The 16,454-nt window shown below is 35.9% G+C and overlaps 2 protein-coding genes across 2 annotated transcripts in view; one reads left to right on the plus strand and one right to left on the minus strand.

Annotated features, from left to right (window-relative positions):
• The first annotated feature begins 944 nt into the window (after nt 1-944).
• Nucleotides 945-15,587, plus strand: LOC115442396 (microprocessor complex subunit DGCR8). The gene is made up of 11 exons (XM_030167426.2): nt 945-1,146; nt 2,686-2,956; nt 3,350-3,478; nt 3,959-4,101; nt 5,220-6,013; nt 6,181-6,302; nt 7,632-7,754; nt 8,298-8,494; nt 8,781-8,918; nt 9,195-9,314; nt 9,595-15,587. The coding sequence occupies exons 1-11, from the start codon at nt 1,114-1,116 to the stop codon at nt 9,874-9,876; spliced, it is 2,352 nt and encodes a 783-aa protein (XP_030023286.2). The 5' UTR covers nt 945-1,113; the 3' UTR covers nt 9,877-15,587.
• The window catches only part of LOC115442394 (glucose dehydrogenase [FAD, quinone]), a 40,414-nt gene continuing 38,119 nt past the window's right edge, over nt 14,160-16,454 (minus strand). The window contains exon 11 of the mRNA XM_030167425.2: nt 14,160-16,297. Within this exon, the coding sequence (XP_030023285.2) occupies nt 16,205-16,297 (93 nt within the window). The 3' untranslated portion in view covers nt 14,160-16,204. The remainder of the gene's footprint in view (nt 16,298-16,454) is intronic.

The raw sequence follows: 16,454 nt of genomic DNA on the forward strand, positions 1-16,454 counted from the left end.
GTTCACACACACATTCATACACTTGTACGCCTTTTATCCCTGAAGGATTTAGCCAGAAGTGTAACAAGTGGGACGGTATATAAACATTCCTCTGTGTGTATTTCCCAGTATGTGATAGTGGGCGAGCCTATCGCCACATCGGACACAAATTCCAGACTTGGGCTGATATCGAATAGAAAAACCCAATATCACCGCTCGACCCGGGCATCGAATCCTAGACCTTAGCACTGCGCAATGCAACTACGCCACCAAGGCAGTTTATTTTTTGTAGCCCAATTATTTAATTGGACCTAAAAAAATGCTGGAAAAAGGGCGTCAATAGAATGTCGTCTATGGCGCTCAAATAGTTAAGTACAGCCCTAACTTAATTCTCACATTCGAAATACCTTAGCTACAATTTGTGATTGTTACATAACTTTAGGCGTTTATGCAGCGCACGCAACGGAAACATTCAAAAGGAGTGAATTTTCCCCATTTTGCAATATTTTTCATTGATGCTTCGCTTCTACTGCTCTTAGCATGATGTTATAGTCTATATCTTTCCTCGACAAATGAGCTATCCAACTGGGTACAACCCTATGCACTAAACGCGTCACTTCACTACAGTACAGATAAATGCCAATTTTATTGTGAAAGAGTTATTTTACATTTTTTTTTTATTATTTTCTGCTAGTTGTTAATTTAAAAATACCTTTTTGTTATTGTCTTCCTAAGAAACTATAGCTATCTGCCCGGACAATAATCTGTACTTATCAGAAACTATATTTTCAGATCTATGAGATATAAATTTTGAATTAAACTTTCTGCTTACATGTGCGTAGCTTGATTATAATCGATGTTCAGGTACATTCATGAGCCCTACTCGCCACGCGCGCCGCCGTGACATAATTCGATTTGGCGTTTCATCTATATTACTTTACTCTATGATTTGACGTATGAGCGACGAAAGGCGCATCACTAAACCATAATGGCAGAATTCCAAAAAGCTGTAAATGCTGCTTTAAATCTCGTACTAAATTGACGCCTTTGTTTACGTGTGAATTATTTCGAATTATTGTATTCGTACCTTTTATGTGTTATATAAAGTATATTTTGTAAAGTATATTGCAGTATATGTTTTACTATATACGCGGCAACATCGACGAGGTATTTTAGCCTTGTAGTTCAAAGTAGTTAATATTATATTGATTTTGCTTACTTGCAAAACGGTCATGAAGAAATTCGAGTCATAAAGTATTCGGTGTTTTCCACAATGCTGTGTTTGCAAGACGTTGCAGAGGGTGGTTAACATGACCATTTCGCGAGCGAGTTCGTAACGTGTTGAATTTCAGCTCAACTCTCGGAACTCGTCGCTGGCGTGTCGCCGCTTGGCAGTTGGCAGTGTGTTGGGTAGTGGTTTTGCGCGAGACTAGACTCTGTATAGCGTTCCAGAAGTCTTAGTCTGTCGCAACTCCGCTGAGATCGTCGTCCACAGACCGCACGTGTAACACTCGCACATCAGACGAAGGTCTACAGCGAGCGATGGATGGAATCCAACTGTTGTAACACGTTGGATTTTTAGTGCCATCGCTATTTGTGGACTGTCTTACTACAACTGGGGTATTCTATGTAAATTAATGTAACCTCAGAGGTGAAATGTAAACCTGAAGATATAATTGTTTCAATAAAGAACTGCTGAAATCAAAGTGCCAATCAATAATTTGATTGCCTATTTAAATGCCTTAAAATTTACCATGGCAGAGACAATGTAGTATCAACAAATTAGGTCTTATATTACAACATATATTATTAGCCACATGCTTAAAATATATTACACAGCATTCATGTTTCCACATAATTTTTACATTTGATGGTATAATTTTTTACCAATATTGTAACATTAACATATTCGATTGTAAACAGTTTTTTCATGTTACCTTTTGGCAGTTCTTTGTTTTGTGCAAACTGGAGTACACAACAACTACATTTAAAGTGTAAAATTTTGTAATTGATAATTGAGTTCATATTGACCAAGTTATACCATTGATATATTATTAAATTTTGATATCCTTTGAAATGCATGTGATTAAATAAAAATAAAAATGATTTCTGAAAGATACAATATCAAGTTCAGAAGCAAAACTGTCTATTGTTAATTATGTCATATAATACCCGCATTCGTGAAATATACAATAATATAACAAAAATGCAAAAGAAAACTGTATATTATGCCACAAGTGCAAAAATAATATATACAAATTATCACAATTGCTTACTTATAAATAAAAGGGACCGAGAATGTACTTGTTATGTCTCCTAGCATTGGATCTGTGAATACTATTATAACAAACACTTACAAATTATTAGACACTGCATTATAATAAAATAGGGTGTCAAATTATTTTATTAATGTAAATAACCAAAGTTGAGCAATATGTAATTTTGTGTAAAATTTTACTTTATTCTTAGTACTAGCATCTTATAATATTGTAAAAATTATTTCTATCCATTTTAATTACTATAAATTACATTTTGTTTACTTTATAGATATATTCTGTTTGAATTTTATTGGTTAATGTAGACACTTTCAATCATTGTAGAATTGGGGAATGTACATTGTAAAACACTTTCCATAAGCAGATTTTGTAAATTCATGAGAATGTCTGCATTGTTGTTAATGCATGTTAAGCTAACAAATATCTTTAGGCAGGTGGAAAAATGAGTGAAGAGAACCAAGATATGGGCTTGCCACCAGCAAAGAAACAAAAGATAGATAGTGATGACCAAGTAGAGGAAGGGGAACAGGTTGACAGCCCTAAACCCGAAGAGACATTGAACAAATGTCCCATAAGTGAAGATAAATACATGAATTTTGTGACTCGCGAGGAGTTGGAGAAGCTCAGGGAGTTTAAAGTTCTGGATGAAGTGAGGTCAAATGACGAGGACAGCAATGACGATGACTCCAGTAGTTCTGATGGTAGATATTTGTTAATAAATCCTCAATACACTCAACAGACTTACATTATCTTGTGTGTTTCATCTATGAGGAATATTTGTTTCCACTACACCAAAACAACTATAAAAGTTTCCCATATTTTATACTTTCAAAACAAATGTCAAATAAATATTTAAACATAGTTTTTGCCATAGTATTTTCATAACTTTAGGTGTAAATTTATTGCTAAAATAATACATTGGTGATAAATTGCGATTAGTATGAATAATACAGGAATTATTTCCAAGTTCTTATGGTGCTAATATTTGAAGATTTTTAAAATTATGCCAAAAACAAAACTTTAACCAAAAATGTTTAGTGTGGGCACGGTGTATACGCTCTGTCGAGTGCGGCTTAAGTTGGTGAATATTTTAGGCAAATCTGAAGGGATTCCAGAGGATGAAATTGAGAGAATGTTAGAGGAAGACTTGCCTGAAGGATTTAAAGGGACTCGCAAACCTAGGGAGAAGGTTTATGTTACTCGCCAGAAGATTGTGCTTGAAGGTAAATATGTGTTGTTTGTGTATTTTTTTTTGTTAATTATTCTTTTCATATAACTCCTTAATTTTTCATCTGTGATTGCATCATTCCTTATAAAGGTTTTTTATATTAATAAAAGTTTACAGAGGTAATGGAAGCAGGTATCCAAAATAATCACTACAATATATGGATTGATTCATATTTTAGTGATTAAATTCAAATAAAATAAACAAGAATTTGAAAATTTTACGTTTTCATCAATGAAAACGTTTTATAAATTTAAACACACAGATCCAAAATGAATTTTAAACGTACCTAGTTGGTTACTATTTACAATATTGAACAAACACCACAACAATGTTTAAATTAATTTTATCTTAAATTTTGCCCAAGTATAATCTGTAAGTTGAAACTATAAATTATTTTCTCCTTTGTGCAACATTTAGAAATCTCATAAAAAAATTAAGTCCTTTTGCGTAAAAAAGGAGTAATTTTATTTTGTAGAGAAAGTCGTGGATCAGTTTGAAATTCTACCCCTGGACTGGATGATGGTACGCCACTACAGTGGAATGCCGATTTACATGCATCGCGCCACCCGCGTCTGCACGCTCTCCAAGCCCTACTTCCTCGGGAAAGGGAACACCAGGGTAAATCATTTCACAAATATCATCCTTACTCAATTCATAATTATGATTGAAATTTAAATCAGTGTTCGCTAGGCGTTTCTTTTGCATGTAGGTATGGAAATTGACAAAAAGGATTTGTAATTTAATGGAATAAGGATTATTATTGATCGGTTTGGAGTGTGAATATTAACCAGGGTTAATTACTCAATTTGTTTTGCAAGGTTTTGATGTTTCCACTTAAAACAATGCTTTCGTTATTGTCTGCTTGCAGTAGATGTAAGTTAATATTTTATTTGTGATTAGATTAGTGTGCTATGGATTTTATTCGTAAGTATTATTATTATATTTTACTTTTGGTAATCATTAAGGTAGAATAATGTATGATATTATATTGACATTAGTTTTTTGCCTGCAGTTCCGCCTGTAGAAGTCCGTCCGCGTAGAATTAAACTGCGTGGAGTTGTTGAATATCTAAAATGATTACTTTTTTCCGATATTTAATTTTAATGAAATAAACCCGGAGCCAAATATAGCTCCCAATTGTACTCTGCCCATCTGTAAAAAGAAACAGAATAACAGAAAAATTCTAAAAATCACTGATTTCTGTTCTATTTCTAAAAAAATGCTCTGGCGACATATACTACAAATGAAAATCTTGGGCTGTGTTAGAATTGTGCTCTAAATAATAAAAAAAGTAAAGATATTTCGTCTGTCACCGCTGTACCGGTGCCGGGAATTATTTGGTCAGTTCATGTAAAATGATTCAATTCTGTCATAGCTCGGATTGTGCTTACGCTGTGTGTTTAACCCGGGTTGGAATTGCGCTGGATCGCGGCTTTGTTCGCGGTTAACCACAAGGTTCATATTTCATAAGATGTGCACGGGTTAACAACATGACATCCGAATGTTTTTTAACGCATATTGCGAATAGTTCAAACAGGTTAATGTATAACACGTGAGCAAAGCCGCGGGCAGCTGCTGTGGCAAGTAAATATTGTAATTATTTACAAAGTAAGTTGGATTTATTTTTACTTTTTTTCATTTTTGTATTTGTGTGGGTGTGTGTGGTATACACTAACGATGTGTAAATTGAATTAAAATTATCTATATTATATATCCTACATTCCTGGTAATTTCAGAGGCACGAAATACCGATCAGCGCGATACCTTGCTACGCGTACAGAAGAGCGTTAGAGGAAGAAGAGAAGCAAAGGGAAATCGACAAAAAAATCGAAGAGCAAATTCGTAGCGGGGCATGGCTAAGAAACTACAACAAAGCAAAAGCTGCTAATAATAAAACCAATCAAAATGAAAATAACGATAGTAATAAAAATAATGTAGTTGTCAATAGTGAAAATAATAATGACGACAATAATGGAAACGAAAATGAAGTTGTCGTTGATTGTCATAATGAAAATAATACAAATACAAATGAGGAGAATAATGCTACAGTCGAAAATATTAATGGAAATAGTAATGAAAGTAACAATACAACTGCCAATGAAAATGGTGTAAGCAATGAGGTGACTATTGATGGAATGACAAATAATGGAAATAGTATAGAAGATGTTGACAATAATGAAAATAATATAGAAGATATTACCGCACATGCAGAAAAAAAACATCCCGTTACCAAGGAATCTGATGACACCAAGGAAAATGATAATACTCAAAGCAATCAGACAGGAGCAGAAAGTAAATGTCCGTTCAACCATAGCAGTGAGAAACCTTCGGAAGAAGAGAAGACTATAGAAGAACTAGATATACCTCTAAACAGACAGCCTGTAGTACTGCCAGGGGGGATCGTGATGCCTCCTCCTAAAGTGGAAACAGTGAACACATCGTGGAAGTCGCAGCATCTCACCGCGGAACAAGTCAACAATTACTGCAAGAAACTTTTCAAGTTTAAGACAGTCAATATTATGCTGTTCAAGTGAGTACTAATGTTTTATGATGAGTATGATTGTAAATCTCAAAAGACAATATAATATGTCTTGCTTTAGTTTATTTCACACAAGTATTATTTTTGTTCAGGGAATAACTACAAAAAAAGCACTAAGCTTGTTAATTCTGAGAATTTACCTGAGTTATTATTTTCAGGCGATGGGCGGACAGGCGCAAATACACGAAGGCAAGGAAAGCACTCCAGTACCCCACCTTACCAGAGGGAACTAAACTCATCACGATACCAGCCAACCCCAACGCTACCTCCGAGAACGGCGGTAAGGAATAAACAAAATTACTCAATTTCAGATTGCCCGGGTTTTAACATTTTATTGAGATAAAGTAAGTGCCTTTACAGTAAGGGTCGATTTTCAATCGTCACATTAAAAATCAGTACTTAGAGTAAAATTATTAATCTTTATAAATGACACTTTAGGCTGGAACATAACAATCTTGAAGTTTCCCATTTGACTACCTAACATTACAATCTATGTTTTGACATTGACACAATCAAAGCTATGGAGCTATAATCCTAAGGAGAAATATTGTAACTAGACTGAATTGAGAGTCGAACAATCTGCCTATTTTATGTATGCACTTGCAATTTTTTATTTGTCTGTGTTCTACTTTATCTTATGAATAATTTGTATCTGATCATAGAAAAATCAGCTCAGTCAAATTCTTAAACGGCACATAACGGGCTCATTTTTATTTTTGTACAAGTAATCAGACGTGAACAACAATGGATCGGCATACCTGGTTTAGAACTTCTATCCAGATGCAGAAGATACCTGTTGACTGCTATGATCCTCGCAAGGAATTCCGATGACTACTATCGGACTGTCTAGTAGTCATCGGCATTCCTGGCAAGACAGGCTGGTCTATCCGTGAACAACGGCGGCTGGATATCAGCACAAGAGATAAAGAAGGCTCAAGAAGTTTCTGTGTGAACGGATATATATATCTTTACAGAGAGAGGAAAGATTTGTTGGTACTCCAAATTCTCTAGAACTACTCTAATTCTGAATAATCTTGCTAATATTATCTAGTGGGAAATATATTTTAAAGTAGTGGGGAGAATATTGTTACCAGTCAGAACTATATAAGGTGCTATTTTATGCAGCATTAACCAAACTTTAGCGTATGTCTTGAAATGTCTACTTTGTTCATTGTATTGATGTTCACATCTCCGAATTTGTTCACTTTTTATTCATATTATATTGTCTATTATAATGCATTAGAAACCTGGTACTGTGTACCCTTAGCAAATTATAAAGAGTTGCACCAGTATTCGTACCGAGTAACTTAACGTTTAAGTATATCTCTCTAGAAATTTTATAATAGTATAAAGTTAAAAAAGAGATTCTTGCTATCTATTCCCATATATTTTGAGTATATCTGCTACCATGGTTACACGGTTTACTATTCCAAGTTTCCGCGCGCCCAATGTTCATGCACTCAAATTTAGTTCTAATTACGCTCACAGGGCGGCATTTCATCAAAGTCCTATAAAATATTTATATAACGAATATTAAGTAAATATTTGTGCTAAGAGTACAGACGAGAGTCGATAATGTCCTTTAATATTTAATTGTTGTGATTTGCAGGGTCGAAGGCGATGAAACGCGACTGGGTGATGAACATGGACGGGCGCAGCTACCTCTCCGTGTTCCACGAGTACGTGCGCCGAGCTCTGCAGAAACAACCCGTGTACGAGTTCAAACAACTCGGTAAATACATATTGTATAGTTTTTTAAATATTGTTACTGTCTAATAAACAAATGGAAAGAATTATTACAGAACATAAATTAAAAAAAATCTGGAAATTTCTATTGGAATTGAGGTCCGTTATCAAGTTTCCACGACTTCTGTAAAAATCGATGTCTCGAGAATGTTCCATTACCGAACCTTCCAAATTCGAGTAGACGCTATTATTGACGAGTGCGAATGGAAGTAACGTTACATTAAAATGACTCGTAGTAAGCATAAGTAGTGTGGGACGAAACATACGAAATGGATGCTCAACCTCATGGAGAACCGCAGGAATTCGCTAGATGTATGATGCTTCTTAATGGTCGATCTGAAAATCTTAAGAGAAGCATGAGCGTAGCAAGCCAAGTTTGATTTAGCGCGGGAGGTTAAAGCAAAAATATTCCCAATAATTTAATTTAAGTACATAAAAGTAGTATGTATGATAATGGTGTTGAGGTCAGGGGAGGAGTCTATGTTCATCCTTGTAGTTTGTGTGTGCGACGTGTATCTGTGGTGTGCAGAGAACGCGGCGACGCCGTACCAGGCGACGGTGTACATCGGCGGCATGCAGTACGGCGTGGGGCACGGCTCGTCCAAGCGCCAGGCCAAGTCCGCCGCCGCGCGCGCCTCCGTGCACATCCTCATCCCCGAGATGAAGGACGAGCTCGACGCGCACATGGGGCACGCGCCCGCGCACAACAACGAGCCCGACTTCACCGTCAGTCACTGTTCAGACACTCTTTGCACTATGGCAATGTTCCGCTGTGGTGTTCTGCTTTGGAACATATTGAAGATAGTTCATTTTTAGGCATTATGAGACTTAATATCTCTATGCCCCAAGGGCACAATCACAGTAAAATAGCATGGCTATGCTGTGTGTTGTAGTTCAAAGTTGTAGAAGTTATTTGTAATGTTAACGCGTAGCCGTATTGCTTATTATCAGATAAGAGTTGGTCGTCTCGTCAGTCAGTCGTATGGTCATCACGGTGGTTGCGTTGTTGCAGTTCTTCGACTACGTGGGTATCGAGGACCCGCGCATCGCGGAGTTCTGCGCGGCGGCGTGTGAACCCTCGCCGCACGCCATCCTGCGCACGTGCCTGCTGCGCAACTTCGGCGCCGGTGACTGGCACATACACACCGAGGTACCGCCCCACACCACACGCTACACACCACACGCCACACGCCACACGCCACACGCCACACGCCACACGCCACACGCCACACGCCACACGCCACACGCCACACGCCACACGCCACACGCCACACGCCATACGCCATACGCCACACACCACACGCGATGTATAACACATCATAGCGTTATCGGTAATCATGCTTCATAACACAAATTGTTCAATTATACGTTCTACGCAGGATTGAGGGAGTGTTATAATACCCATTTTAAATATTTTGCGTGACAGATGAAAAAGTTGGAGTACCAGAAGATCGAGCTGACGATGAAAGTGGGCAAGCACACGGCGACGGTGGTCTGCAAGAACAAGAAGACCGCCAAGCAGCGCGCCTCACAGTCCATACTGCAGGTGTGTGACGCATACTCTAGTCACTCGCGACCTAAAACTAACGCAATTAGGCTTCGTATTATTAACTGCAATATACTGGCTTTACGCCTGTGTTTATGTTTCTCGGATTAAAATCCTATGTATTAATCTTAAGATTTGGTCTGGTCACAATTCATATAAATAAATAAACAGTTCATGTAATTATTTATGACAAACATGTCACAATATTATTATTAGATGAGCACTAAGCATCATCTCCTACCCACCATTCACATAGCACACTAATGACTCCATTTGGCAGGCATTACACCCGCATGTGAGGTCCTGGGGCTCGCTGCTCCGCCTCTACGGACTCCGCTCCGTCAAGAGCTGCAAGGAGAAGAAGATCGAAGAGCAAGAGATCACACTCCTACAAGACAAGGCGCAGCACAACGAACCAAACTACGCGGTGTTAGAGAAACTGCGAAATGAGATGAGGAAGCTGAGGGAGAGAGACGAAGCTGTAATGCCTATCGGAACGCTGTTATTGACGGACGATCTGCCTACCCACTCCGCGTCCAACCTTAATAATATCGATCTGTAAGGCGTTTTTGTTGGCGACATATGCGCACGCGCCTCTCAATATCTGGCGTGGTTATATCAACGTTCTACAGTCAAGTTGTAGTCATTCATATGTATCTATAAGGGATTAGTTTAGCTTTGAAAAGTTTTTTCTTCGACGACATTATAACTGTGAACTAAGTGATAATGGAACTATATTATTTATATTTAAGAGGTCTATGCAATCTTGTGATGATTAATAATAAGGCCTTTGGTCTAATTAAGTTGATCAGACGAATTATGATGTAAAATAATCACGTATTCTAGGTTTCTATATAAGTATAATATTAAGTTGGTTGCGTCGTATAATCGTAAGGGTGAAGTCATTGATCATTTACATCTATTGGCACATTACCTTTAAAACAGATTGAAATTAATAATAGCGACTTTAAGTGATATCAAAATAGCCAAGAATTTAGAGCTTACGCGCTTAATAATAGTGATCAAAGTACCAAGTTATTTAAAATTATATCATCTCTAGTTTGAATAGAAATATTTTTCTCAAGAAAACGCTATTTTTTAAATAATACGTTTTAAACACATTAATCATGAAAGTCTAGGTCTAACGGATATTAGAATTAATTTGTGGTAAGGCCTGCTCTTGTACTTAACTTATATGTAGCAGATAAATACGATGTCATAGGTAGTTAGTTACATTACCAACATCTAAGACTAATTACTATTAAGCACACAAATATCCAAGCGAGATGACGTCACAATACAAGCCGGCTAATTTAAGTCAGGGATGTACTCAATCGCCACTGGGGTGGGACTGACCCCCATAGACAATGCTCCTCTGTGGGGTATTGTGACGTGCACTGTTTAATTTAATCGGACATATTTAATGTAATTTTTTTGTGTATATTTCGCCGTCAGATGTCTTTAAAGAACTATGAGTTTCGCCTTTATTAAAAAACTGTTATAGTCTTTTGAAGTTCAAGAAATGAATTGTACTAGGTCGCGGGGAGATATACAATTCCATGTTTAGGTAGGTTTGTGACTAAACCAACGTCATCCGATAAATGGTATTGTTATTTTGTTCTAAATCAAATTCAAAAGAGGACATCTTAAAAATCTGAGATGTAATATTTTCATTCTTTCATTTCATTGTTATCAAAAGTGTTGCGAATGTCCCTTTATTTAGGTTATTGTTAGATTATAATATTGTCGTCCTTAGAGTATGATCGTACCGATATATCGGACGTGTGCGGCATTACAATAGCGATATTAGACACAATATTTTGCACAAACAATTAAAAAAATGTACTAGAAAACTAATTAATAAATTACTGTCAAATGAAATTTTGTCATAGTTCATAAGCATATTTATTTTGTAAGTGATTTTAGTGAATCAATTCTGAAAGTGGTAAAACCTGACCATAGTATTGTTTGTTTCTTTCACATTTTCACCGTGGTATGAATTGCTTACAAATAATGTATTTTTTCATTTTTTTAATAAGTGAATATTAAACGGACCCAACAAAGAGTAATGTGCTACAGTAAAACATTGTTCAAACGTTGTAGCGAGGCTCTGTTCGTGTAACAATTAATAGAAATTTACTCGAGTTTGTTTTTGATGAGTGAAGATGATTTATTTACATTTTAAACTGTACAAAGTGTGCCTCCGTTTGCGTTGGATCCGTGGATTATAAATGAGTTGTAAGTTGTTGTTGTCGTGGATGATAAATGTATTTAATTATAAAATACCTGCTTTGTCACAAAAGCAATCATGATATACAAAAATTACTCAAATTTGAAAAATCTTTAAAAAATATGCTATCGTAATTCTGACCTTAATTTTAAGATTTACAGTTGATTGTTGCATGCAATCATTCATTAATTATGCGCTTTTTTGTTTGACAAATAATGTTTAGTGACACATGCGCATATCAAGGGCTATACCGTTAAGTTGAAGTCATCGCTGTCCCCACTTTATACAGTCTTAGTACCTAATTAGTGTTTAAGGTTTAACATAAGTTGGCATTTATAATACCTACCTTTAATAGGGCCCATCCACACGTGACAACCCTTGTCACAATCATTTAGTTCACTTTCAGAATTGACATGTACATTACTCAAAGGTGATAACCCTGGTGCACACATGCCACTACAAACGTATAAGTGTACGTTGGTATAGCCTAGTTCGGACTGCGCTAGAGTTTTAGTCGATTAGTAAGTAATTTAGTAATGTATCGACTGAAATTTAGTCGAGTACAATACAGACACGCTTGTTACACTACTCGACTAACCTACTAGCATAGTTCGAACTAATTAAGAGCTGAAGCAATCACTATGTAACCCTGTTACTTGTTATTGATGTGTGTTGTGCGGGCTAAGTAAGAACATTGAGTTTCTATGCAGACAGTTGGAAATGTGTAGTGTGTTCATCGCAGCGATTACACAGCTTCTAGACGTTATATAAAAGGCTATCGGCTTCGAGAAACATCTGAATAAAAGAGTAAATGTAGCCGTTTAATATCTTCAAATCAGTGCGACCACCCCTGAGGCGTAAACACTTCCACATAATCTGTTTGATAAATATTAAAGCAGTGTACAAAGCCGTGGTCTAACTATTAGCAGATGTCGAGATAAAAAAATATTACATTTCATATTTATGTCAATTATTTGACTTTTAATTCATAACTTTTTTGGGAAATAAAAAAATAAAAAAAAAGAAAAAAAAGTTTTTAAAAATGATGCCGAACGTTATGTGTTTAAAATTTTAGCATTGAGGTTTCTTAAGTCTTATTATATTTGCATTTGTTTCTGACGATAGTAGATATCATACTATCTCTATAGCTTTGTTGTTTAGCATTACATTAAAAGCGACACCCAATTAAAATTGTTTTTATGACTGCATAAAACTAGTTATATTGGGAGGGCCAATAGTTATGCAGTTCCCCCCTTTCCACCTTTTTCAATAAACGAGCCAAATCGTTTTTTATTTTTATCTAAAAATGAACCAATCAGAACAAAGATTTTTTGACACGCTTAAAAATGACTTATTTTGATTGGTCCATTCTTGGGATTGGATTAAAGATTGAGTTTGAGATAGTTCATTGTAAACGGGTGTTTATAAGACCTCACGTAGAAACGTCACACGTATCACGTACAAAATTAGTTAAAGATTAAATATAAGATGTGTAGAGGCTGCGTAGTCGCTGGTTCATGGTGTGTTAGATGTGACTATGTACGTCGGACTTGGAGAGCTGTTCACTAGAACTAGTCAACATAGTATATGATAAATATTGTATACGGTCTGAGATTGTGCACTTGTGATTTCGTTCAAGTACAAAGTGGCGTGTGTTGCCAGTTAAATTAACTGTGAATAATATCGGTGCATTAATTGCTTTAAAGATGTACATATGCATGGGTGAAAATTATATTTCTATGTATTTATCGGTTTTGAGACAATGCTCAAGTACGTGTATGCGAGGAACTGGAAATGTTGGAGGATTATTTATCATTAGTGGTTGTAATAAATACATGACATTATCAGGTGAAATAGTAACTGAACGAGAACAAATTCTAAACTATTGAGGAATTTTACGCGGTTTTTGATTTCTTAAAAGCAATAACCAGAATAAAAAGCGGCGATAGCCTAGTTGGGTGTGGAATGGTCTGCCAAGACAAATGTTCGCAGGTTCAAATCCCAATGGCACACACCTCTAACTTTTCTAAAAAATCATGTGTGTATTCTTTGTGAATTTATCGTTCGCTTTAACGGTGAAGGAAAACATCGTGAGGAAACCTGCACATCTGAGAAGTTCTCTATAGGAATTTCGAAGGTGTGTGAAGTCTACCAATCCGCCAGCGTGGTGGACTAAGGCCTAATCCCTCAGTAGTAGAGAAGGCCCGTGCTCAGCAGTGGGCGAGTATATAATACAGGGCTGATATTATTATTATTATTATAATAACCAGAATCCCCAGACAATACAGACCCAAGAGCACTTCCGATTGGTGCCTACATAATAAGTTGCTATTATCAATCATGGAAAATTTGATTGAATTTGTCTTGAATCACATGAAATGCAGGAAAGCATCTGTAACATGTAGTGCGGTATAAGTTGAGCTAGAATAATTATTAACCGTTAGGAATCGAGCTAAATGCATGTCTTCGCGTTCTAGTCGTTTCTAAAGACGGCAATAGAAAAATAAATATTTTGTATAGTTCAATTAGGTATTGATTTCCCACCTCAGCTCCAATCATACGAACAAACGATAATGAAAAGCCTTGTATGCTAAAAATACAATAAAACAAAAATGTATTTTACAAAGTGTCTTATTCAAAAACAGATTATTTACAAATCAAATATCATTAATTCGAACACAATTGTAGAGTTCCTATCACCGGTCTTGCATACGTAGTACACGAAAGACATATTAAATTGGTCCTAAGATAACTTTATAATTACAAATGTACTATATTTGTGTCGTTCAAAATATCTAAGACAGTTCGCTAATCATAGGGTCTAGCCAAATGCGAAATATTGATAAATAATACAACAGTACAGCGTCTTTCTTTCTCTACCCGCTATGCGATGTAGTGTATTACACAAAAATGAGTATAAATAATGAAAAATGGTCTCGTCATTTGCACACTTTCGTCTTTTTCTTCGGGATTATTAGTGATTCGTATGCGGCTGCAAACAGTAAAGTTTGACTCTCGAATTTTAACGACCTAATTAACGTCTGAGATCTATAAAATAAATTGCAATAAGTGTGAATCATAAAAAAAGGTAAAAATCGTCGGTTTCAACACATTTCATAACATGTTAACAGTTCATAATTTTTTGGACAAAAATAAAGAAATTGATATGTCGAATTATCGAAATAGTATGGCTAACAATGTGATTCAATGTTACATTAATTCTTTATTTTAGGTCTATGGAATCATCAATACATGTACATCCAAACGTGATTGGTTAAATAATCGTATAGTAAAATCTAAAAACTTGTGTGTTTAACTTAAAAATCTATGATAACTAATTAAGAAAATACAATATTTATACACGTATAGAACCTGCTTTCAACTAAATCGTTCATTATAGTGATAGCTACTCATAAAAGTGATATAATTAGTGTAGTCTAAATAAATAACATTTGTACAACACTACGTTACGACTAATACAAATTACTGGTACGTCATTTCACCGAAGTGATGTGTCTGGGACGGATTTAGATGACTAATTTTATTTCCAATGTATCAGTAAAATATCGATATAAGTAAACTGAATTTCAAACGATATTCCTGCGCCGATTCTGCAGTTTTTTGCCCCCTCACACCATTTGAATCCGTACCTGACTAATTAGAACTAAGGTCTTGCTTGTAAGGTCCAAAATTCTTGGGAGCTAAGCTATATCTGCTCTAGAAGTCGTGCGGGTCTAAAAACGTTTAAGGGCTGTATAAAGGTTTTGTTTAGGCAAAGAATATGGCATATTTTTTTATAATGAAATCATCTTTTACGATCCGCTGTTATGTCTTATTTGCACGATATATTCTAGGTATACAATATAGAATATTGGAAATATAAAAGTATGTAATATTATGTTGACTTACACATGCAGGTTATTGAACTATAGTGACGCTATTTGCTTTTGATTTGAGCCACTATACTCGTAATTGTCCACTCAAATATAATAGAATGCCAACAGTATGTGATATCGAAATACATATTATTACGTATAAATTCGTATTGTTTTATTTCATTCATCATTTTCGTTTGTTCTTCGTATTGTTCCTTAATTCTATAAATCCTTAACCTTTCCTTATCATTCATATCTAAAGGTCTGTCACACTCATTACTGGTTTTACGGTGACTGGGGTAACAGATAATTCTTCGACCGAGGCGTTTGGGTACAGGTTGGCTATGGGCACACAATATTCACTGGTATGTACTTCGGGAGTGGCGGAGATCATTTATCGCAGTTTAATGTTATAAAAAGATTTATACAACGGCTACGGAAGCCCGAATGAAGCCGACCACTTTACTCTTACACTGACTTGCATATCGAAGGCTCCGAAGTAAACTATCGTATCTGAAATAAATAGGATAAAAACTTTATAAAAGAAGTTTTTTTTTAATAAGTTTCGTAGTACTAAAAAACAAAAAGCTAAACAAGTGAAAATCGCATTTTTTTAGATACGATAGTTTACTTCGGAGCCATCGCTATTATGCGTCTACGTAACATTTTATTCGGTTTAAAAACATACCACCATACACGCACATTTTCTTCGAGTCTAACAATTCAGAATTTATTCTAAATAGGTCTTCCTATATTAAAGGTGGCAGTATAAACCTATTCTAAGTCTATGAGAGCCATCTCTGCCACGTGGAGTGTGCGTGCGTGTCGCTCGTTAGCACGTTCGATACCCCGCCGTGGCCGCTCAGCGGGAACGATGCCTGCAAACAAAATTTCTTGTTAGTTTTTCTTACTTCTTACTAATATTATACTTATCTATCTGTACTTCTTTTTTGTTTTTATTTTTCAACATGACACTTCGTTTGTTAGCCTGCCAAGGGCCGGTTTATACAAATATACCGGACTGGTGAGTCCTTT

Source organism: Manduca sexta, chromosome 9 (assembly GCF_014839805.1).
Source record: "Manduca sexta isolate Smith_Timp_Sample1 chromosome 9, JHU_Msex_v1.0, whole genome shotgun sequence".
Classification (NCBI taxonomy): Eukaryota; Metazoa; Arthropoda; class Insecta; order Lepidoptera; family Sphingidae; genus Manduca; species Manduca sexta.